The sequence below is a fragment of the Sparus aurata genome, chromosome 4, assembly GCF_900880675.1.
Source record: "Sparus aurata chromosome 4, fSpaAur1.1, whole genome shotgun sequence".
Lineage (NCBI taxonomy): Eukaryota > Metazoa > Chordata > Actinopteri > Spariformes > Sparidae > Sparus > Sparus aurata.
The window spans coordinates 8,267,188-8,292,322 of record NC_044190.1 but is presented as its reverse complement, the minus strand read 5'-3'; the positions used below and the strand labels follow the sequence as shown (position 1 = coordinate 8,292,322).

At 38.8% G+C, this 25,135-nt stretch overlaps 2 protein-coding genes and 1 long non-coding RNA gene across 7 annotated transcripts in view; 2 read left to right on the top strand and 1 right to left on the bottom strand.

Annotated features, from left to right (window-relative positions):
* The window catches only part of LOC115580240 (uncharacterized), a 33,663-nt gene extending 14,091 nt beyond the window's left edge, over nt 1–19,572 (bottom strand). The window contains exons 1-4 of one of the 4 annotated variants that reach the window (XR_003983828.1): nt 19,416–19,572; nt 17,638–17,755; nt 17,466–17,548; nt 13,727–16,693 (exon numbers count right to left, since the gene is read on the bottom strand). This is a non-coding gene — a long non-coding RNA (uncharacterized LOC115580240). Of the gene's footprint in view, nt 1–13,726; nt 17,549–17,637; nt 17,756–19,415 lie in introns of those variants that run through there. The other 3 variants (XR_003983829.1, XR_003983830.1, XR_003983827.1) reach the window with 3 other exon arrangements.
* fgf7 (fibroblast growth factor 7) lies at nt 3,284–11,567 on the top strand. The gene is made up of 4 exons (XM_030414377.1): nt 3,284–3,607; nt 4,005–4,665; nt 9,619–9,725; nt 10,596–11,567. The coding sequence occupies exons 2-4, from the start codon at nt 4,380–4,382 to the stop codon at nt 10,809–10,811; spliced, it is 609 nt and encodes a 202-aa protein (XP_030270237.1). The 5' UTR covers nt 3,284–3,607; nt 4,005–4,379; the 3' UTR covers nt 10,812–11,567.
* Nucleotides 19,425–24,548, top strand: dtwd1 (DTW motif tRNA-uridine aminocarboxypropyltransferase 1). Of its 2 annotated transcripts, none has more exons than XM_030414376.1 (5): nt 19,425–19,583; nt 21,195–21,510; nt 21,704–21,841; nt 23,709–23,997; nt 24,140–24,548. In XM_030414376.1, the coding sequence occupies exons 2-5, from the start codon at nt 21,253–21,255 to the stop codon at nt 24,367–24,369; spliced, it is 915 nt and encodes a 304-aa protein (XP_030270236.1). In that variant the 5' UTR covers nt 19,425–19,583; nt 21,195–21,252; the 3' UTR covers nt 24,370–24,548. The 2 variants fall into 2 exon arrangements, with proteins under 2 accessions (XP_030270236.1, XP_030270235.1); XM_030414375.1 differs by having other exon boundaries at nt 19,549–19,768.
* The last annotated feature ends 587 nt before the right edge of the window (nt 24,549–25,135 follow it).

The window sequence follows — 25,135 nt, the reverse complement described above, 5'->3', positions numbered from 1 at the left end:
TTCAATTATTGCAGCAAAGTTGTAAGACCAAGCAGGTCTCCCATTCATCATTTCCTTGTGTCCACTGACCCAACCCAAGATGAGAACAAGGGTCACTAGTTGAACAACTGCTTATCCAGTAAAACATACCCTCCATTCCTTTAGCACCCTGACCTCAAACCAAATGCCATGAAACGGTCAGCACGTTGAGGAGTGACAGGACTGGAAGTGACCTTTCCCCAAGAGGTCATTAGCTGGAATGGTGTGATATACAGCCACTTGGTGAAAAGAAAGTGGTGGAGAGCATTCCATTCTTTCATTTGACAGTAGCCCTTTTTACACAGCGCCTCCGCATTATCTCCGGAGCGGTGGTTCGCCACTTCTCCGCCGATGGTGATTCACACAGAGCGAAGCATCTCCGCCTTCACGTGTGTAATTCACACAGAAAGCAGGCGCTGCGGCTCCTAAAGAGGCGTGACGGTACACGGCATGTTGATGACGTCGGTGTCTCCCCAGGTGTTCCCCTTGTCTATCTAAACCCGCGGACAGTTTATAATCATATGGATGCTGTTATAATGTGTAGTGATTGAGATCCTGACCCACCAAACACCCTAGAAAGTGACGGAATTAAGTTTTTCGCGCTAAATTACATAATTTTACATAATCACCATCAGTAAACAGGATGCTGTCTGGCTCTGTCACTCGCGGGGACGGACGCTGTTTTCTGGGGGAAAGTTCCCTGAAGTCTCGGTCCGGAGGGCTGACGGTCGCGGTGATTTATTTTTGTCACAAACACTTGTTGAGTTAAAGTTTTTTGCTGGTGACAGACGCTGTTTTTTGAGCAGAAATGTGAGGAGGAGTCGGGAGGAAAGGCGGAGGATGGACAGGAGGACAAACGCTTCTCCACATACAGCTGTGGTATTTGTTTTCCTCATATAAGTTGCCAAAGACAGTTACAGTGACTACGTAACTTTTGTTCAGTCCTGTAACATTGCTTTGTGGGGCATTTCTCTGTATTTAGTTGAGCGAAGGACCTGTGTAGTTAACAGACTGTCAGACCGACACGCCCTCGCTCCGCGCCTCCGGATTATCCGTTCACACTGGGACAGCTCACCAATAATGCGGCCCTGATACTACCTCCAGAGGCGGATCAGCGCCGGAGCGAAATTTCCCCCCTCTCCGCATCTGACACTTTCACACAGAGGAGGGTGCGGAGAATTGGCGCAGGATCCCCGCATGCAAACGGCAGTGTGAAAGAGGCTAGTGCATATGAGGCTTGGGAAATAATCCTAAATGCCATTCCCTCGAGCCATGCAAAGCTCTTTTTGGGGGATCCTGAGGAATCCCAACCCGGACAGGGTGTACCCAGTTAGACATACCAGAAACACCTCCATAAGGAGTCAGACTGATCAGATACCTGACTCACTTCACCTGCCTTCTTTTCGAATGAAGGTGCAACATTTCAAGGTTGAGCTCCTTTTGGATATCTGGCTAATGGTGAGCTGCTTGTAACTGTGGTCTTCAGAAGACCTGAAGATACAGTAACTCCTTCACTTGTGGTAGAAACTGCTCCATGAGAATTGTTCCTCCGTGCAACATGGCACCTTGTGACTGTGATGCTTTCTAATTATCAGAACTGATCTCCAGCAGAACGATGGGCAAGGCTCCCCTGATTCCTCAAGCTATGGCCTCTCTAGGTCCTCTTTCATTTTCCATTTCTCTTCTGTCGCACTGATTCTCTGAAGTGAAATTCTATTCAGAGTGATTTCTCTCACTGATAGGGTCCGCTGCCAATTTAACATGCTCATTTGGCAAAAAAGCAAAAACCAAACACCCAGAGTTTATCCCAACATCGGTCAATAGTGTGCCAGGGCACTGATCTTCAGTTGGTGCTGTGTGTTAAAGGGAGGTCAGACACATTGCCATGGTATGGCTCAAACTGCTGGACTGGCTCCAGCACCCTTCCCACCATTCTGAGGGATAGTCCTCCAAGGGTTTGCCCAACTGGCATATAACCCAACACAGATCCTTGCAGGAAGTGAGCCCACATAAGATACCCTGCATTGCTTTGAGTATGACCAGACCCTGTGGGCCCAGCCAATAAGATCTCGCCTGCAAGCTCCCTTTGCAGGCCTGTCTACAGGAGGGGGCCCCCATTTCCAGATTCCAGGCAAGGTCGTTCATTGCTCTTGAGGTCAATTCATAGGGGACTTGGAATCGCCTTGTCTGGCCTCTCTCCTGGTAGCAATTTGCCAAGGGGGACCCTTCCAGGTGCAACTTGCCTCTGACCACACAGCTTCTAGGGTCACGCAAACCCCTTCACCATGAGAACATGGCAATTCATGGACTGTGGGTCTGTTCTGTAAACCTCTAATAAACTGTAGTCCACCCACGTGAAAAAAATATTCTTATTCTTTAATTGATTACTTATTAAATGACTAGTCATATTGAAACAATTATTGAATTAATTGTAATGTCTATGTTTTGAAGGGGTATTTGTAATAATTGATCCAGAGTGTGAACTGTCTTCGAGGTGATAGAACAGACAGGTGAACAGGCCAGAGTGACACCTAATAGATCAGGTCTTTATGACCCCCAGTTTAGAGATGAGAAGGAGACCTGCTGCGGCCAGAAGTCCCTCTCTCTCGGGCCTACAGCCCTGACCTCCTCAGGGGAGCACGTCATTAGGGACCATATAAACTTTTGAAGTGGTGAGTCCAAGGAAAGGCCAGGTATGTAAGGCAATAAATTGTGATTTAAGATACAAACACAAAACGTGAAAGAGCACATGACCCCTGACACAGAAATGACTACTTCTGAGCAGTTATGTCTTCTGTTTTTCTCCCCTTGGATTGATACCTGCCAGCCATGACTTATTGCTTCCCACTATTACACTCAATAAGAATGAGAAGCAAAGGGCCACTCTGAAGTTTCTTTTCTTTTTCTTTTTACTTAAGTCAATAAATCCACACCAATGATTCAGCGCAGTTTAGTGAAGCCACTAATAAATTGTGACATCTTAAATTATAGGGGAGAATTTCTTCAAAGCTTTGTCATTGGCACAAATATCTTAACCATCGCTGAAGTGATTGTGAGTCACTATGAGATCTGTGAAAAGCACAGCACAGACCTATTTAAATGCAAGATCTTTCTTGTAAAAAGGCAGAGGTTGTAGCAAGTTTAGCAAGGGTGAATGTGCATTCAAATGTCCTTAAAGTATTTAGGAGTGCATACCAAGGAGAGCCTGCTATTCTAAGAGTTCATAGCTCCCTCTCATGTCCAGTGGGTGAGTGACAGTGAGAGGCAGGCAAAGGGTGTTTCTCTATTGCATCTGGGCCAGGGACAGCTGACTGGTTGGGATCTAATTGCTCTCAAGTGAGGTCAGCAGGAGGCATTTATCTAAGCAGAGTGCACAGCGACAGTGGAAGATGCACAGAGTCAGCCTGCCAGAATCAGGGAGACATCCATGGGAACTGACAGAAGCTCCCAGCTCTTGCTCAGCTTTACAGCATTACTGGACTTGTCTTACAACTGAGACTTCAGCTTTAGAACTAAAGAGTCTTCAATTTAAAAGTCTCGCTGAAAGGGAACACACCTCTGACTACTGCTGTCATCACTCAGAGCACATGTAAGTCATTAAACTATTATTTAACTGTTGTTTAAGTGTAAATACTGCATGAATGATATGTAGGAGAAAAAACACCATAGACCTATGAAGTGAAACAGTGGCATTGATGCAATATTTCACCGTTGTGTGTTTATGATGGGGAGACAACACGTCAAAGTACACCACAGAAATGCTGATTTAATACTAGGAAATGTTGGATACACATTCATATGAACAAATAACACCAGAAGCTCTCTGACAGCTGTTGAACAATTCATAGTAATCGGATTAGGTGATTCCCAGTGATCATTTACTTTTAGGAGCTGCTTAAACAAAGTCCTCCAATTTATAAATGTACTTGCGAGTGTAACTATTTTTTCAGCTGCATAATCTATACTCTCTACTATTTACTTTTTAGTGACATCCTGAGTAACATTTCCTGAGCTGGATTATGACGTTCTTTGTCGGACTATGGTCAACAGACAATGGAGCAGTCATCGCTCACAACCACTGAGGACTAAAGAGAGACACCATCTCCTAATCCTGTCACCTGTCTTTGTCACACCACTCTTCAGCTTCAGCCAACCCCGACCAGCTTCACAAAATCTCCTCCACAACCGCCCTGTCTTTACGTCCCACTAGGAATCCCTGCTGCTGGAACAGGGACCCGGAGGTCACAGCACAAGGGTCACCAAGTCAGGGGTCAGAGGGTCGCTGGGCTGTGGAATAGCATACAGATCTCTATCTCACATTTCAGTATGTTGTTCATTGATCCCCACTGCATTGTATTATAATGCGCAAATGGATGCTGACATGGAACCTTCAAAATCTATTCTCGGGACTGTACCTGCATGCAATCTTCCTGTTCGGCAGCGTGTGTGTGGTCTACGGTGACTGCACTCCTGAGCAACTTGCCGCCATCATGAACTGCTCCAGACACGAGCGCCACACCAGGAACTACGACTACATGGAGGGAGGAGATGTGCGTATCCGACAGCTGTTCAGCCGCACGCAATGGTTCCTAACTATTGATGACAATGGCAACATCAATGGGACTCAAGATTCCACCAACTGCCACAGTAAGGATGACTCTTTTTCAGTGTCGTAATAAAGTACCCCAACACACCCCTTGAGTAAAAGTGAAGATGGTGTGCTAACATACTACTTTGTTAAAACTGAAAGTCACTAATACAAATACTGTTGGATAAAAGTCCTAAAGCAAAGTAACTAGTAACTGAAGTTATCAAATAAATATAATTGAGTACAAAAGTATAATATTTGCCCCGAAATGTAGTGGAGTGGAAGTAGAAGAGAATAAAGTGTAGTGAAGTGTAGAGTAAAAAACACAATACGTCTCTTCAATATGTAGTGTATTCCAAAGTAGCATAAAATGAAAATACTCAAGGAAGGTACAAATACTTCAAAATTGTACTTGAGTACAGTAGTAAATGTAAGTCAGTTACATCTGTTCACGGCTCTCTTTGTCAAATTATAATATCATCTGTCTGTATAAGAAAAGTCACTCATACAAATAGTAACTGGTTAATCTTAAAGTATCTAGCAACACATGTACTTAAGTAACAGACATTCAAGTACAAGTAAATTATACATACAGTTTATTCAGATGTATGTTTATACTGTTTACTCAGGAGCGGATGGTTATTAGCCTGGCAGATTATTGGAGGCGATATCACATTTTTCTCCTACTTTGGCTCTGATATAGCATGTAATCTGCAAAGTAACTTAGTAGTAACTAGTAACTAAAGTTATCAAATGCATGTAGTGGAGTTAAAAAACACAAATTCCCTTCAAAATGTAGTGTAGTCCAAGTGTAAAGTAGCAGACAATGGAAATATTCAAGGAAGGTACAAATACCTTGAAAAAGTGTACCTAAACACAGAATTTGAGTCAATGTAACAATGTAATGTTACATTTGTTCACTGCTCTTTTTGTCAAATTATGATACCAATGGTTTGTTATAAAATAATTTACATTTATTAGAAATTTAAAAAAAAAAACACAACAAATTTGCTAAAATATTACCATGTAACACACCCATAGAAACAGTAATAGGGTAAAGTATCCCAAAGTATGTGGCAATAGATGTACTCAAGTATCAAAAGTACTATACAGATGTGTAGGGAGGGACTGATTATTGGCCTTGTTGTTTATTGGAGGCAAGTCAACATTTTTCTGATTATCATAATAGGTGTTTCTTTTCTTTTTTATCCAAGTGCTGATAAATAAATCAAAAAGTAACTAGTAACTAAAGATATCAAATAAATGTAATGAGATAAAAAGTACAATATTTGCCTCCAAAACGTAGTGGAGTCCAAGAGCAAAGTAGCAGCAAAAAGAAATACTCAAGAAAAGGTACAAATAACTTGAAATTGAACAACAGTACAGTAATTGAGAAAATGTAATTAGTTGCATTTTGTCTAATTATGATACTTGTGGTTCACTCTTTAGTTTCTCTGCATTTGTTTTCCTGAAAGTAAGTTCCTTTCTTTAGTTGTGAAATCTTTCCACTGAGTCAGTAATGAACTGTTGGCCTGTCAAGGTGACAGCAGCACGTGGGAGGTGTTATTGGACACAGTCCTCCACAGTGTAATCACAGTGTTAATGGGTCATGTGTCTCTGTTAGAGCAGCCAAAGTGACAGAGGTAAAATGAAGCAGGTGGAGACTTTGGCTTGTTAAACCATAACACCATCTAAACACAAGTAAGTAAACTGAAGGGTCTTGGAGACGGGTGGGTGCCAGGCCACTTTCTCACAAACTTGCAGTGTCACAATGAGATCTCGGGACAACCCCTTGTCCCGGAATACAAGAAAAGGGAGTTGTAACATTGGCCCCCTGATGAACCTGTGGTTAGTGTTCAGAATCACTGCTCCATACAACTACTAGCAAATAATGCATGCCAGTTAAATACTGAAAGGCTATTCCTGTTACTTATAATTTCTTCTTATTGTGGTAAATTTTTAAACCCAATGCTGCAGAGCCAACATTTACCAAAGTTCATGTTTTTAAGATCCTAATGGAAATCTCTGTCATAGTGAGGATGTTTTAAGTAGTTATCATTTCCTCCTATCTGACAGTGTCTCTGTCTGGAATGTTGGCTTCACAGGGAAATGCCTCAGAGTGGATGGAAAAGATGCTTGTGCAACAATTGGCAGTGAAAGACAGAAAAAATTGATACACCCATATGTGGCTGACAACTGCACGCTAAAAGCACAGAGCAACTTAACCAATAACCCTTTGAAGAGACAAGCGTGGTGCAGGATATATATGTAATAAATCAGTGAGTCATGCTTCTTGGCTGAAGTTAACAAGAAGTCCTGAAGAGCTGATTGCATAAAGGTTTTTTTTGTTTTGTTTTTTTCAAAAAGAGAACGCAAAAAAAAGAAGAAACCGGAATGAGACACTTGGACCTGCATTATGATTGATTTCTCCACATTCCTTGTGCCTCTGCAACAAAGATATAGACTTACTTCCAGTCAGCTCATCTCTTGCACCACACAAGTTTTTCTTTATATGTGAAAGGGTTGTTATATATTAGAATGTGGATAGTTTTATTTTCTTTATTTTCTTATTTATTTCTAAGCTTCTGTAATGTACGGAGAACTAAAATGTGTAAAACAAGAAACAAAACAAAAAACAATTATTTCCAGTAAAATTAGGTCTGTTGTGAATGTGTAAACAAACCCTCAGAAACAAACCATGTTATGTATAAAATAACAGATTTATAAAATAGTAAATGGTAAACATAAGCTTATTTGTGTCTAAGTGAAAGACCACAGCATAGCTTAATTTGAGTTTAAGCTAAAGGTGATAATAATATCAATAAAAATGTATGTTAAGCCGCAGCGTAAAGCATATAAATAACTCTCAGTGAGGGAGTTAACAAACTGTAAACCGCAGCATGACAACTGACAAACAGAGAAGTCAGTAAAATTAGAAGTGGTTAGAAGTATGTTTTAGATTTGTTCTCTACAATGTCACCCAGATTGTGGCATGAAAGACCCGCTGTTCAGCCAAATGAAAGTCACTGAACCTGATTTTAAATTTGTTAACACTTTATAATAACCATTACTAATACATAATGAACAATGAAATGCTTTATAAATATTTATTGAACAAATGTTTATTGTAAAGTTCAACTGATGTTTGAAAACCTGTTCTGATGTTTTATAAAGCATTTCATTGTGTGCTCACATTGAAATCACCTAAAGTTTGCCATGCCAAACTGAAATACACATATTCTAATAATAATACAGTGTTGTTTTTGTAGTTTTAGACATGATGACAAAGCAAATGAAAGTTATGAAAATTAATTTGCTAGACGTCAATCTGTTTAGGATGAAGCAGTAGATATTATTCTAGAATTTGTCTGTATAAAAATGCACTGTACCTGTGAGGCCATTGACTGTACAGTAAACACCGGATTTAAACTGTTCAGAAGAAGCAGGATTAGGGATCTCCCACAAGTTATTTTACTTATCCAAGGGGTGGACCAGCGAATGATAACAAATCTGTTCAAGCTGAGGATAGCCTGAGAGGCTCTCTGCATCAAAGCCAAAATGTTAACAATACGTGCATGTGTGTGGAAATGTGTTCCCCCTTTCCACAGTAGACCAAACAAATGTAGCTGTTACATGTAATATTATGGGAATAGCAATTCCAGGCTATATGCAGTGTATGAGGTTATGCCTCTTAACAAGCATAAGACGCATTGCTGCACCTACAGATGCCACCAATGTGTGGTTCATTAGGAAACCGTTGGTTAACTGACTCAGAATGCATGATCGCTTTACAAATCATTTACAAATGTGCTCGACTGTGTTAAATTTAAAGACCTTGGCCAAGTCACGTCAGATGAAGAAAATCAAGGAGGCGAGAAGAAGAGCAGATATAATAAATATGAGCACACAATGGGCAACAATATTAAGTCAAATATAAAGAGAAAGCAGAGAACAAACAACATTCCTAGATTGATGGGAGACTGCCATCTGTTTGTGATCAAACACTCAAATGCTGCATGCTCAGTGTCCGTCTGAAGAGGTTTAATAGAGTTCTTCTCTTCTTTCTCTGCCTGTCAAATGAAAGCCTTTCTGCAATTTGTTCAGACAAACATATTGCAGAAATGTTTATATGACATAACAATCTATGGTATCGGTCTCGTTGGTGTTCTTGAAATACTTATTTTTGTTTTAATCTCAGCTTAACTCTAGTTTTAGGACGCTAAAGTTAATGTTTTGTTTTGCTTTTATATGATGAGACATTTTATTGAGCCCAGTAGATCTAAAGGACTGCTGGACTAATAATCAGTTATCTGTGTATTATTGTGATTAAATGGTAAAGTAAAATGCATTTCAATATGTTAATAGACATATGGGTACTTACATTTCAATGTATATATTTATATTTAAATGAGAATACATTTGTATCTATAACTTTTAAAGATTGAATCAACGTTAGCCTATCAAAAAGGCACAGTGGTCGATTTGAAAGCATCAAGTCTAAAGACATCACATTCATTGGGTTTCAAAGCAAAAACAAGTACCAACTGCTTCACAAAATATTTTCATATATAATTAAAATAATGCCTCCAGGTATGTTCCCTAGAAATATCGAACCTACAACTTGTTCGGAAGTTGCATAATCCTAAACCACAAAAGTTACGTGTGAGTGTTTTCACTCTCCCACAGACTTGAAGGGCAGGCCGCAAAATGTAGCGTGCAAAGCAAATGCAAGGAGGTAGTTTTCTCAATCCCAGGAGAGTGAGGCCTAATCTGTCTCCCATATGTGCTATGGCATAGGTTGTGGTTTGTGTAATGGCCACCCAGGCCAGTTAACAAGGCTTGAATAAAGCCAGAGAGACCACAGACTGATTAACCACAGGAACTTCCATCCTGTTTGTTAATGAAGATGAATGTTGAGAGCAGCGTAGAGCCGGGGTGAAGGCTGGATGTCAGTCGTGTGTTATCTGTCCTGTGATATGTCTCCGTTTTCTGACTGTGTGATTGTCTGGCAGGTATCCTGGAGATCAGGACAGTGTCTGAGGGCGGCATACTGGCTATCAAAGGAGTGAAGAGTCAGTATTATATCTCTATGAACAAGGCTGGACAGCTGCAAGGCAAGGTAATACTTTTTCTCAGTGAGACATTTTTGTTTAAACATTGAACATAATATCATGATATTTTTGACCAAATACCTCAATATCATTATTTCAGCAACCATTACCGCTGACCATTGACAGATATTTAACAGATTCTTTGCCGATCAAATCTGAACCAGGGTGGCCAACTTTAATGCAGCTCACGTGTCAATTGCAGCGCAGCACAGGCAGACACCTTCTGTTTTTTTTCCTTTCACAATAAGAGTAGTAATATACACTGCTTAAAGGCTTATCAGGGGGGACTTAACTTTTCACGTATATACCGCTGAATAAAATAGCTAACAACATGAATGAAGCTGAAGTGGGATAAATTGTATTTAATTTTCAGTTGGATGTTATTCAAACAAAAAAGCTCCGTTCAGCAAAGGAGCACTTTATTTTGCGATTTGTTGAGAGAGAGTGACAGAAGGTCCTGTAACCTGGTACAGCTTTGGAGTTATTCAATAGTTTTATTATGAACATACAAATGTGTGTATGTATGTTGGCAATTATAGTTTTTAGCACCGCAACCTACATACCAGTTGGCCGATATTGGCCCATGACTGATGCCGGTATCAGCATCTATGCTGCCCAATGTGTGTCAATACGCAAACTCTTTTATTATAAGAGTTTATAAGCCAGAAAATTATTATACATAATGTAAATTTACTGTTTCAGTTTTTTTAGTCATCAAAACTATAAAATATCCTGCCACATATCTGATCACATCCTATATTCATATCAGCATCATTTATATCATTATTCAAATAATCAAGAACAACAAGTGACAATTAAGAAAAATACTAAAAACATCAACTGTATTAATGCACTAATGTGTGTCTTGTTCTTTCCAGAGGATCTACAATGAAAACTGCAACTTCAAGGAGGTTTTCCTAGAAAACTACTTCAACGCATACTCCTCTGCAAAGTGGACTAAAAATGGCAAAGAAATGTTCATAGCCCTGTCTCAAAAGGGAAGGCCGATGCGAGGGAAGAAGACCCGGAGGGAGCACGTAGCATCTCACTTCATCCCTATAAAGTGTAGGGAGGACGGGAGGAGGGTGGAATGACCGAGCAGAGGACTAATGAGTCGCAAACTGTGTATGATATCGATCACATATCATATATGTTATCAGACACATATAAGATCATTACCAACATCACGCTCCTCTCCTCCATTTCTAGATTGTGTATGTTATGTTGAATAATATGTTTTAATTCGATAAAGCAACGGTATCAGATGGGCACATTAAACTCAAATAAGATGTTGAAACAAAAAAATACTGACATATTTGACATTACTTTGACTGGTATACAAACTGTAAAACCACTGTAGTCTATTCAATATTATTGTTATTTTGAATTAAATATTATATTTCCTTATAAAACAGTTAAGTGTTTTCTTATAAAACAGTAAAATGTATTATGCACAGTTGGGGCTGTATCCTTTTCCAAAGATGACCTACACCCGGCCAGATGTGGAGACCTGTGTGCTCAACAGAAAGGTCCAGAATAGAGATTTGGCTTGGCCAAGATGTGCTGAAGCAAGCTGGACTTGTCTTTTTTAATGGTACAAGTGCTCAGAGCACACAAAACAGAGACACGATGAATAACAATAGCATGTTCAGTAAAATGAGAGTACGTAGGATGATCTGTTTGTGAATGATCCGTCTCGATTTGTCTGTCCGACTGCATTGAAATCTCTGATCAAATGCATTGTAGCTGTTCACTGATTCCCTGTTCATTATCATGGTGTGATTTTGAAATGCTAAAATATTCTGCTGCTGCTGAAAAGATTTCCAGATTAAAATACGAAGTGAACAACATTAAAGACGTGTATGCGATGCAATCTCTTTTTGTCAGGAGGGAATAATCCTGATATAATCCTGAAATACTTATTCATAAGGAGATTTTTTATTTGTTTTTGTTATCAGTATGACTAAGACAAACATGTATCCGGATGTCCTTTTATGTTTACCTATATTTAATCAAATTGTCATTTCAACCTGAAAGGCCAACTGTCTTCATACAATATCATTAGAATATCCTAATACTGCCGTCTGACTTCAAGTGTTTCTCTTTAACCGAACAAAAACGAGCTTAACTGTTATGTTTCATCATAAAAAACAGTCTTCCTTCAAACTCAATATCAATGAAATAAAACTCATCAAAACATTTTGTCTTTCCCCAATCATCACTGGTTTGTTTGAAATAAATCTTCATTTCACCAAGTCAGATGTGAAAATATTCCAGCTCTGAGCTAATCAGCTAACAGTTATAGCCGCTGGAGATAAAAGTGAGCAGCAGTGGTCAGTTTCCTGGGTGATGTGCTGCCCCCTATGTATTTTTGTGGTTGCCTTCGAATTCTGGCCATATCTGACATGTTGCCTCTTTGAGCGCAGTTTTAAAGATGGCTTTAATGAGCTTTTTGAGTTGCTATAAAAACTCACAAAGGACCTACGTAGTGCATCATATTAGCGGAAAATTGCTTATTTAACATGGAACAAAATGGACGTGTTTGATGCCATTTTGCTAATATTCACAGGCACCTTTTCCTATTTTTCGCAGGTTTTTGGAGAAAAGTATATGTTACTTGTTGATTTGCTAAACTCTCTATCGTTCATCAACAGCCACTCTGCATGGCAGCATTCATCCTTTCACACCAGACATGTAGTAATGTACAACCCACATCTGTGAGCAGTGCTGATTCCCAGTGGATTAGGCAGTACTAGCACACCTTTTTACAACATACCAAGTGTGTTAATGTGAAAATTTTTTTATCTGCCATGTATGAACTATGAAGCTGAGCAGCAAACAACCTCAATAACTCAATAAATCAGATTTTAGAGGTACATGTTGACCGTTACTAAGAAAGATGACCTCATTATTCAGTCAAAACCTTTTAAGTATCTGCAATCTCAAGTGATTTGGTCTAATTTTTTAAAACCAGGATAACATTTTATTATGATAAGAACAGACTGATTAATAATGTATTATTTCCCAAATTTCTGATCCTGTTAGAGAAACTGCTTGAGTTTTAGTCTAAGCTAATCTTTAAATATCATTTGATAAAATTAGGTTTGTTCAGCCCCTAACTCTATCATTCATGCAGGTCTATAGAGAAAACCTATTACACATGACGCAACTTCAAACTCTAAAGTTACAGCAGTCCTCTAGAGATATTAAGCAGTCCATTTCCAGCTTAGCTGATTTAATGACAAGATAATCAAATCTGTTGATGTTGTCTTTAGAAAGATTGAATGCATATGGTGAAGAAACATTTGGGAAAACTTAAGTGTGCTTTGTACAATCCTCGACATGATGATCTACATGAACAGGGTCACTCAAAATGATAAGAGAGGTTGAGATGTGGTAATACAACTCAAGGATAAATCTACTAATATATGATGGAAGATAAAAATACATAGACATGGTCAAATGTCACATTAATTCCCTCTGAGTTTATGTTGTATTGAGTATAAGTGGAGTCATGTCAGTGGAGATAAATATTGCAGACATATTGGCAGGGTGCCTACAGCATTTGATCACAGAAAATGACCTATAAACACATGTGTGCAGACACACACACATACACCAGCACGAGCTTTACCTTTTGCCTGGGTTCACATCTGGCTTGGAGAACCCCTGTCAGATAAAGACAGTCAAATTGAGAGAGCCAACCCCTGAAATACATTTGACCCAAACAACATCTGAGCAAGGTGAAGGCTTCTGCCAAGTCACGCAAAGTTAGTCTTAGCAGATAATTTGTAACATGCTCAAAATGTAAACACATTTCAGACTCAAGGCTGTGTATTCCCAGCAGGACGAGGGGAGGCTGACATGATCAGAGTAATGTCGTAGACCTGAAGCAACGGTCTTCCAAGAGAAAAGACGCAACCAAGGCACGCCAGACACATAAAATTATACTTACAAGGTGTTCCAAGAGAGACGGATTTTGTTTAATAAATGCTCCTGAAATCACAAATCATTGTCATACTTCTTTAATAGGTCTTTTTCTTTACAAAATGTGGGATTCCCATGCACTTTTCTCCATCTGCTGTTCATTAGAGTTATCAACAGCAAAATTATAAAACCGGCTATACTCTTGCCAGCACTGACAGCAAGTTTCTTTATAACAGAAATATTGCCTTGTAATGTGGTCACTGAATGTCTGCCAGTAAATGTCTAAATAGTTGTTATTTTGCCTAATTAATATTTTCATCACTAATTTCTGACTAGAAAAGGGTAAAATGTTAAGGTTAATAAATCTCTGGTATTTATACATCAAGTACAATTTTCCAAATTATAATATCAGTTGTGTGATTGTTTACAAGTACAAGCTTCTTCATTTCCTTTTCCTCAATAAGCAGCTAACGAGCTACTGTGCAGTTTTATTGGACTCCAGGGATAAATAATGGCTCTATGACAATGATTTACTATTCATTGCAGTTCTTTACAACAGCAGAATCATATTTGCATTCGTGTGGAAGCATGAAAACAGAAAACCACATGTGTCACATATTACAAAACAGCATGTGCAGACAAGGGTAGCGTCTACAGGGAGGTTGAAGGAAGTCTGACACTGGTTGTGAGGAGCACGGCAGGGAGGGATGGAGAAAGGGGGGAGGAGGAGAAAGGAAGGCAAGCGAAGATAAACAGGGAGAGAGGCTGGGGAGTCTCGTGCGATGTGGTGAGGGAGTCTTGGGGTAGCGGGAGAAAGGGGGGGCCCCGAGCTGTAGGGGGAATACGCAGCTGAACTGATACATTTCAGGGCCGTAAACCTTAATTTCCCCAGAGGAAATCTGTGGTTATGCAATGTGGGGAATTCTTTGTTTGCAGACCTTCGTACGGAACCCCCAGAACACCAGATCATTGTGAAAGAGGGTCGGGACTTCTGACAAATCACCACAATAGCTTTTCCCAACACTGGATTAATTCCACATAAAGGTTATTTTGAAGGAAGATGTTTATTATCATCTCCAACAGAAAACACTTTTCCAGTCACCACTAAGTCCACCACGATATTGACACAAAGACAAATGCCACCTCCGGCTTTCAAAGGCCAGTTAAACAACGTACAGTGGAAAACTATTGTGCATCACATAAAATAAAAGAAACCTACTATACCTACACTATAGAGTGTTTACAGCCAAAATGTCACCTGTAGTTTGAAAAGTCAGTAGCTGATGTTACTTCTGAGAAGTACTTTCTCACTGTTTTCAAATATACCATCAATCACTTATCAGGGTTTAGCTACTACCCAGCACTATATTTATAAAAGTTCACATAACATCCGCGTTAACTTCACAAGTATGGCCGAACAGCATCTGTACGTGGCATCTCACGTGAGACGACTGGGTTATTGTCAACAAAGACAAAAGTCTTACAAAAAAACAGGTTCACACAAACAGCCTGAAATATCGAATGGACATTCATTTTCAGACATGATGTCAAAATGTACCCAAACTAAGCAATGTTCTGCTTCAATGTATGAAGGAGGCTTTGTTGAACCTCTGTGCTAGAAGCTGTTCATTAGTTTATGATATAGTACTCCATTTTTTAACTTTAGCTACTTATAGGAATGGTTCTCAGACGAAGCTCTCAAAAACATGCATGAAGTCAAATCCTTTGGACTGTCGCGGAAAATAAAGCACAAGTACTTCACAAAGGAATCCACTATCCAGCAGTGTTAAACAACTTAAATAGATGTCCATAAGCTCATACAGGCAACCGAGAAAGACAGAGAAGGTTATTCACTTCAATCCACTCACATACAGCCAATAAAAAGTGATTAACACGTAAATTGCTACAAGTTGTTACACAGAGCTGCTTTAAAACTCCACATTTATTCATTTTCTGTGTGCAAAAAATATGTTTACTGCTTGAAATGAAACTGAATTCTGTAGCCCATCCAGAGCAACAACAGTCGACTGCAATTGTATTAGCTGTTGTTGCACAGAGAATATAAACAGCCGTACGCATCAGAAAAATGACCATAAGGCCGACTGCGATAGCAGCTTATTACAACCCATATTGACGTTTCTTGTTAGGTGGTGACCTCTAGGGGCCATATTAATTATTACTGCAATAAAGGAGGAAGTCAGGCGAGGCAGCATAAAAGACATAAAAGTCCACTTTCCAAAGTGTGATCTGGAACTAAAGAAAAAAAAATGTTTGTGTAAAGGATTCTCATAAATGAAATTTATAGACGGGCAGTGACTCGTTCGCATATATTCCTAATCTGTGTATGTCTCAGTTTTCATTGCTGTTTTCGTGCTCCATTGTGTCAAACTGAAACTGTCAATGTCTTCAGAATCCTGCAGAAGTGGTGCCTTATTTTCACTCAGCTTAGCAAGTGTAATGTTATCTCGAGGGTCACGTCCTTACAATAAATAAAAGGTCCACTGCCAATGAGTCACACATGTCTTTACACTTGGCAAAGTAACACAACCCCGACCTGTCATGAATCTGTCTCCATGTTTATAGCCCTTTACAGGGATTACTTAGCGTATTTTGGCAGAACAGGCTGTGTGCATTAAATGTAACAACCTTTCAAAGCAGAAGTATCACAACAAAGATATTTTGAGGTCTCACTTTACCACACCAAATATCTCGTGACCATCCAAAAGGTACAACAAAGGTGCATTACTGTAATGATTATATAAATTGGGATACTGTCATAAAGAAGTCACATGACACAGTCCACCAACCAGAGAAGATGCACAGGAAAAAGAGGCATTCATTTTTTGGAAAGGCTGGAAAAATGAGAGTTATAAATCATTACAAAATGCTGGCAAATGCTGATATTAAATACATTTTGCATCAACATCACTTTGAGTGGATGATATTTCTTTTGTGTCCAACAAATACAAAACCAACCCTGCAACAATCCTGATATTTTCTCAGAGTTTGAGGCTCCGTGTCTGAGAGTGTGACAGATCTGTAAAGTTTTCTGTTAAAAGAGGAGTGTTGGCATTGAATAACAAAATGTTTGAACCCCGCTGATACTTTATGGTTACTGGAATGGAAATGCATTCTACAGAATAAATAGTTCCAGTGAAATCTATTAACACAGGGTCTGTGGATTTTTCAGAGGAACAGGGACATTGTTGTTGAAAAGCCATGCTGGTATTGAGTTTTTCAAGTTTAATTTTTCAGTGCTTTGATCAGCACAATGAATAACCTGTCCCTCCATTGTGTTGACCTAACGGATGAGTGCTGTAGTCATTATCTATTCAGCCAAACCCCAAAAGAAAGTCGGGTGAAGTTTTGTAGTCCCCAAAACCGCATTCTCCTAAACTGCAGTAGAATGGGATGTTTTAAAACACAGAAAAACAACTGGATAAAAATACAGAAAATGGCTCTATGCAGCAAGCCAGGCATACTCAAGTCTCCATAAGCACAGAAATTCAAAAGACGTCATTTACAGCCTTCATCAGCCATTTTATGGTGGGTTTTGTTTTGGTTGTCTTTTACGTTTCAAGTCCCCAGCTACTTCAGTTGTTTAGGCGAATGTTGCATTTCTGTTTTGCAGGGAAGCTCCAGGAATGTTTTGTGGACTACAAAACTTCACACGACTTTCCATCATCATTTCTCATTGTTGGGTGAACTTATCCTTTAAGTTTAAGTTTTAACTTGGCTTCTTCGAGGACAAATCACTCTTGATTACAAGAGGTTATCCTGAGAGATTGTGTGCAAAAACCCACTTTGAGGAGTTTTCTCACCATGAGGTTTCTTTATAACTCATCTGCAGTAGTGGGCCAACTTGACTTCCTGTACAGCCAGGAAAAGAGCTTGGGCTTCACACCTGGAGAGAACACCGTGCAACTGTTAAAAAACACTCAAACTTTGTGAAATATGTTGTGTTTGCATGATGTATCATGAGTGGGTGGTCACCTGTCAGCGGGAACGTCCCAAAGTCTGCAGTGTATCTGCTGTAGCTGTCTACCAGTTGCTCTTCTGATTAAGGGAATGCTCAGTAAAATGCTGCCTGGGCAAAGCAGCTTGGAAACACCTGAAAGAACATATTTCAAATATTTGATTTTCGTTTGTCAGAGGAAACAAATTTAACAGTAACATTTTTCTTTTAATTTTATCTGGACTGCTGTCAAACGTAAGAAAACATTCCTGAAACGTGGTTTGTTCATTTGGTTTTTTTTTCCCTCCGTGTTAGACTAAACATTGAATAACAATGAATAAAATTACTGATTAGACATGTCGGAAACAGTCTGATCATATTTGATTAAGTTGGATGTATCTCTAACATGACATTTTTGTGTCAAGATACGTTTATTTACAGAGCTTCAAGACCAAACTAAAGCTGCACATTAAAAACATTCAGTAAAGGTTAAGATAGCAGAATCGCCTTAAACCCGTAGATGCCGTAACCCGTAGGTGTGATTAGTATTGGTAAAAATTATTATTTCATTGTCATGTTTCTGAAAGCAACCTGACACACAGTAGACATCTGGCTGATTTCTGATTGTTTGGAATCTAATATCACAGACACCGGATGGTGTTATTCGATACACATCTGTTCTCCATGCAAGTCTGCACGCGATTGTCTGTTTCATAAAAAGTGTGACAGCTCAGGTATCTTTGAAATCTAATATAAAACAATCTGTTTTATATCACACTGAACACATCTGGCTTTGAACAAGACAAATATTAAGGTGCTAGTTTACCTACAACTAACCTTTCAGGTTGTGATCAGTCATACTGGGGAAATATCATTTGTGAGACTTTAAAGGGCACCAGCTTCGTAGATTTTAATAAATAATATTCATGATAGTAGAGAGAAAACAAATCAAAACAATCACATTCTATTTTATTTGACTTCAATGTTTGTTTTCTTTCATATCATTTCAAAAGCTGAAACATGTGGGATGTGGACGGCAATCAAAATCTGGATTCAGAACAAGAAATTAGACTGCAAAAAATGGCAACATTGTCTGTATATGTACACCAAAATGATGGCCCAATAAGGAATGGGACACCCAGGAACTCACTACTCACTATGTTGACTAAAGTAAATCTTGAACAGTTCTACCTTGCGGGGAGACTGTCAAACAGGCATGGACTGTTTTATGTACTTTTTCATGACCTTTTATGTGTCTTTTTTGTTCACAGACTGATATTTTCTGTGGGAAAACAAAATATGGACAACTGACTTGCATTGTGCAATAATGCATATTCATAAAAGTAGTTCCTGCAAGTTTATTTTTTTATTGTTTTATTTTTACTATGAAATGTCATATACAATTAAATAACTGTTTCAAATGTTCTGCCATGGAGTATATCACTTCACTACTAGACGGAAAGGAAGTAGACTCATTCAGTTGCACTGTCCTATTATGATTTGCCGATTTTGCTCATTTTTTGTCTCAGTGATAGCCATTATTTGTACTTAAATAAATTTAAATCACTGAATATTAAAAAGTTTAATGTAAACGTTAATGCTTTTTATTATCCAACATGGCGGATGCGCTAACCTAACGTATGGCGTCAACGGCCATCTACGTATCTATCTATAGCTTAAACGTTGCGGTTAATTAAAGTAGCAAACCCAAAGTGCTCCGTTTACAATGACAGTATCTGACGCCTGGCCATGTTTGTCGACCAGCAGTAGCTAAATGTAAATGATATTCCTTTCGTTTGCTGTCTAGTTTCAGTACCTCCTGTCCACCAGCATCCACAGGTACGGTCCCATCCACCATCTGGGGTCCAGAATTCGGTGCCTAGCAACGAGGAACTGTCAGAACAGCTCTTTCCTTTTCACGGTACAGCACTTCCGGCGTAGAAGAAGACGCTCACGCTGTCGTACATCATTGAGCTACATACCGGTACACACGTTTCTGTGTTATGTGTGACTGTCTAGGGAACAACTTACGGTTTGCAACGTCTGTTTTCCTGTAACGTCGCTATTAGCCAGCATAGCTACCCACAAGTTTTAGCGGAAGCTAACGCCACAGATGTTTAGCGTGTGCCAAGCTTGCTAACAGAAGCTAGCTTGACTAGCATGAATCAGGTACTGTTGACTGTACTGTAACGTTCTCTGCAGGCAGATGTCAGTATATAGTCTACCGTCAGATATCCTTGGAGTAAAGATAATAGAGAGATATACACTGGTGTGCAATGGAAACTGCATGTGATCTCAGTAAATGTTATGTACCGAGTTGTGTCGGAAGTTAGTTGCTTCTGCTGCACACTGTCATTCATTCAATAGCTCCTCACCCAGGTGCGCTAACATTAGCTAATACTCTCGATTGAACTGGTGTCAGGTATTGACAGTTTGTCTACTGAGTTTATCAAGTGGCTAAAGTCTTGTAGCTAATGGACTGATGTTAATATCTTTAAATGCTCTGGTGACAAGTTCCTCCCTTAAAAGCTCCTTGTTTAAGGGATCAGTAAGGCTCTTTGGACTCTGCTTGATGGAGCTGTATCATTCAAACAGGGAATGGCCGATTCGATGTCAGAAAAGATAACTTAACTACTGATTATTTCACATTTCATTAACACTCAGTGGTTGAGGGAGTATTCAAATCCTTTACTCTAATCAAAGTACAAATATCACAATGAAGAAATACTCATTTTCAAGTATAAGTCCTGCAGTCACAATCTTACTTAGGTAAATTAAGTGTAGTCAGGATAATGTGCTTAGTTTTAGGATTATGATATCATATGTGATGTCATTAGATTATGTTACTCATGCATTATCATTAAGTAGGATTTTACTGTTGTAGTTGGTTGAGGTAGAGCTCATTTCAAACTATTTTCCACATGACTGCAATTGATAATTATTTTTATTATTGAGTAATCTGTTTATTTTCTCAGATAATTGACTGATTGTTTGGTTTGTAAAATATCAGAATATAATGTAAAATCACAAATACCCAGTGCCCAAAGTGACGACTTTACAACATTTGTCCAGCCAACAGTCCAAAATTCAAATACTATCAAAAATGAAGTGACAGTTCTGCATGAAAAGTGACTGATCTATTACTAAAATATTTTAAGAATATTTTCCTAACCTGTTTTTACTCACCTGAGAGTAAGAAAGACTAAGATGTATTGAGCAAAGATGGTTTATTGTAAGAATTTTTCAGCTTGATACGTTATGCATCTGTACAAAATAGTTGCTGATATTTAAAATCATTGCTGATTCACTTTCTGTGAATCAAGAAAATGCAAGAAGAGAATGCAAGAAAAGACCAACTCATTATCCAGTCTCATCATGCTATTAATTTACAGTAGTATGCCCAATATCTCCCAACTCATTTCAAATCATGCGTCTGATATAAAAACAAAAAAAACCCTCCCATACGAGCTTCCTAATAACAACCCCTGGCTCTTTCTTTTAAGGACTTTTCCACATTATTGCACTCCCTCTTGTAAATGTCGGATTACTTCTGTCTGCTAATATATGCATGATTTGTTTGGTCGTTGTTCCTCAGCCATCAATGTGGGCTCCACATACTTCAGCACTGGTCTGTCAACATTTAAAGAGCAAACATGAGTAGCCTGGATCAAGACCAGCGTCTCCATCCTAGTTGCCGTGACAAAACAACAGTCTCCAGTGATTCATCAGACGCTCATACCCCTGCCAAGAAGCCTCTCCAAGGTCTAAAATTGGCGTCGCATGCAGTGCTGGAGGAAGCGCAGCAGAAGGGCAGGTTGAAATGCTCTAAATGTGGAGGATCAAGGATGTTCTTCTGCTACACATGCTGCTCATTAGTGGGTGTCACCCCGCAAGAAATACCCTCGATCGAGGTCAGTAAGAGTTTAGGATTCACTTGAACGTTCTTTGCAGAGAAGCCTTCAGCAATAGAGTTGCAAGTACCCTAATGTGGTGGAAAATGTTATGTCTTTTATGTAAGATCTATGAAATAACTCCACATGGTGTGGTTGAAATGTAACTGTCTGCTGGACCCGACTCCACATAACCCACATATGATTTCTTCAGCTTCCTGTGAAGATAGACATCATCAAGCATCCCAATGAGACGGATGGAAAGAGCACAGCAATCCATGCCAAGATCCTCGCCCCCGGTGACGTCACCATATACACCTACCCCTGTATACCTGACTATGACAAGGACAAGGTTAGTTGTTTTTCAACCAAGAATGACTTTATATACTTTATATTACTTACACCTTTATTTCTTATGGTGAAGATTTACTCTTTATGGGTCCTAGATAACAACCATTTTGTTTCGTCATTGATTTATCTGCCAAATATTTTCCATATTTTTTAATTGGATGACATGTAATGAGGTGTGTTTAATATATATGACAAGATGTAACTCTGAAATCAAAATCCGACAATCACAACCAAGACTGGATAATAGTAATCTAAAAATTAACACTTTGCAAAGCAACAAACATACAAAAACAGCGATGGTATTTCAAAATCAGATGGCCAATAAAAACAGAACTTTGAATTGTTTTTGTGTAATATCATTGGAAAAAGAAGTCATACTGGGATAGCCACTACGACTGCAATATGATTCACGATGTGTTGGAATGATCCTTTCTGCATCACAATTTTCATTTTTCATCATGATGTGACATTTGTTTGGCTCTGTACCACAAGATCTGTAGGTTGCGGCATCTCTGCATCACTACAGTGCCTCATTATATCACAGCTTTGTCACATATTTTACCATCATCAAGCAACTGCCGCATCTACCCATTTGAATATTGCGCCTGGACATACTGTGATTTTGTTAATATTTTGATTCATTGTGTAGCCCTAGTTTGGAAAACAGTTTGAATTGTTCGAACTATAAAATTGAAAGAAACAATAGAGTGACAATCGTCTCTTACATTTTTCTAAACAGGGTTTGTACGGGTGCTTGAAATCCTTGAAAGTGCTTGAATTTCAATGTTGTGTTTTCAAGGTCTGAAAAGTACTTGGATTTTAGTTTAAGTGCTTGAAAGTGCTTGACATTATAACTCTGTCTTCCACAAAATTGGGATCAGACTGGATAATTAATTTCTGAAGTTTTTGCTATTATGAAACATAATTTTAGATGTTTACAGCATAATACAATGTACATAATTGTGATAAGAAAAAATCATGGGTATATATATTCCTGTAGATACGTATTTTACCCCAGCAAAAAGGTGCTGGAAAATCTTGAAAATTACCCTTAAAAGTGCTTGAAAAGTGCTTGAATTTGACCTTGAAAAATGTGTACGAACCCTGTCTAAAGGCCTTGAAAACATCTTCAAATGTCTTTAGTCTGCTCAAAAGGCCAAAACTAAAAAAGATGTTGTTTGGTATGTTTTGTTTTACTATTTTCTTTTTCTCAACTAATCAGTCAACCAAACTAATTGTTTTCGCTTTAGTGCTCTTTAATGTCTTCTTATATTTCTTCTTTTTCCTACTAGGGAAACTCACTCTATTTATTTATATTATCTATGCAAGCGGCTGCCTTTGAGACTTGTTTTGATATTGTTACTATCCACTAGTTTCACAGTTCATAGGAAAATCACTGTTTATGAATTATGCTGTCCTGTATTTGTCATAACTAATTTTAGATCTTGATACTGTGTACAACTTTATAATGAAAAACATTGGAGTCTGTAATAGATTTAGCATATCGAGTCAGACGCTGCTTTTTCATATTTCATGCTTGACAAGTTTGGTTTCGTAAGTCTAGTTATATTGGGCATAAGCAGATACTGTAATTTGATTTGACTTTAAACATTTACGTGACGTTAGTGCACAAACCATTTATATTTATCGTGTTTGACAGTTTCAAACTTTGAGTTTTTCTTCTTTCTTTAACTATTTTATTTCCTTTAATGACCTCATGTTTTCAGTTTTCAGCTTCATTTCAGTATTCATCAGTATTTTTCTCTTTTCTGAAGGTTAGACAAACATCACTTACCATATTGTTACTCAAGTCTTGGTTTGTATGATGGTGTTTTTCTTTGAATCTGACAGCTCTCTGCCCTCTCCAGGTGGTGTTGGTGTTCCCGGGTCCAGGGGCCGTCTCAGTTCAAGACATGATGCAGTGTTTGTATGACCGAACTGACAGCAAGTCACATTACACTTCTGACATGCCCTGCATTAAGAGGCTGAAGAGGGAGGAAGTTCAAGGTGCCACACACGCTTCAGACAACTCAGAGTCAGGGACCCCAGATGAAGCGAAGGGCCCAGAGTCAAGGGTGTCTCCCCTCCAGAGGGTGGTCTTCATTGACAGCACATGGAACCAGACCAACAAGATCAGCACAGACGAGAGACTGCAAGGTAATCATGAAAGGTTGCATTTGTGCAGATTTTCAAAGAGCTCTGACTGCTGGTGATTATTAGGGCCAAGTTTATCTCACCCACGATGCTGCTGAGCATGATCTCACTCTGTGTTCTCTGACTGACACGTCCTCTCCTCTAGATCTACTGCGGGTAGAGCTGAATGCCAGAAAAACTTGTTTCTGGCGCCGTCAGAAAGGCAAACCAGACACCTACTTAGCCACCATCGAGGCTATTTATTATTTCCTCAAGGACTTCCATGAGCATTGCCTTGCTGAAGAATACAATGGAGAATACGATAACCTCCTCTTCTTCTACTCCTACCTTCACTCAGTTGTAAATAAAGCCAAGATTTCTGCTGGGAAATGCTGAGAGAAAAAACTGGCGTCAGCTAAAAGAAGCTGTTATGAACTGTAGCTGAATGCAAGCAAGTGCAAATGCAAGTGTCCAGTTTTATTTTGTATTGCTGAGTGATGTTCTATTTTGTAAGGGATATTGTGACATGTGTATAAGAATATGCAATAAAACACAAAGGGTTTAAAATTGCTAAACATGGATGATGTATGTTTGACACAAAACTCTAGAATCAAAACAAAGGCTGGATAACAGCAATCTAAAAATGTGATAAACAGTCTGTTAGATTATTTTGAGTCAGATGGAAAATAGTATTTTGTTGATCTTTTCTTAAAATCAAAGTGTGGAGAATGATTGATTCAATCAAAAAAGAAATGGTGTTTACATTTGGTTTACATGTGAACTTATTTTGGTGTGACAGACTTAAAAATCCATTCTTTAAGCCGTTTTCAGTGCTCTTCCCACTATGTTCAAGTACAAGTACAGATACTTGTGTAAAAAAAGACTCAAGTACTGACTCATCTTAAGTAAAACTAATCAAAGTACAGGCTCTGAAAAGTAAGTGAAAAGTTTCCCTCTGAAGACATTTCTACCCGTCATTTTTGTGCAAAGCTAACTGAAGCTCATGGCATATTAATATAATCCAAAGACTATTAAACTTAAGATAGAATCGATAGGATTTGTCCCAGCTGTTCCCAATTGCACCACAAAGATAGTTGATTGTTGAGTCTCAGTCCCAGGATGACAAACATGTTGGGGTTGTTAAGTGTTGTAAATAATTGAT

What these genes read in the sequence shown, in the direction of transcription:
- fgf7 (XM_030414377.1), top strand. Translation starts at nt 4,380, where the DNA reads ATGCGCAAATGGATGCTGACATGGAACCTTCAAAATCTATTCTCGGGA. An exon ending in AGATTCCACCAACTGCCACA is followed by an intron (nt 4,666 to 9,618) that starts GTAAGGATGACT and finishes ATTGTCTGGCAG; the next exon opens with GTATCCTGGAGATCAGGACA. An exon ending in CTGGACAGCTGCAAGGCAAG is followed by an intron (nt 9,726 to 10,595) that starts GTAATACTTTTT and finishes TGTTCTTTCCAG; the next exon opens with AGGATCTACAATGAAAACTG.
- dtwd1 (XM_030414376.1), top strand. Translation starts at nt 21,253, where the DNA reads ATGAGTAGCCTGGATCAAGACCAGCGTCTCCATCCTAGTTGCCGTGAC. An exon ending in AAGAAATACCCTCGATCGAG is followed by an intron (nt 21,511 to 21,703) that starts GTCAGTAAGAGT and finishes TGATTTCTTCAG; the next exon opens with CTTCCTGTGAAGATAGACAT. An exon ending in CACAGACGAGAGACTGCAAG is followed by an intron (nt 23,998 to 24,139) that starts GTAATCATGAAA and finishes CCTCTCCTCTAG; the next exon opens with ATCTACTGCGGGTAGAGCTG.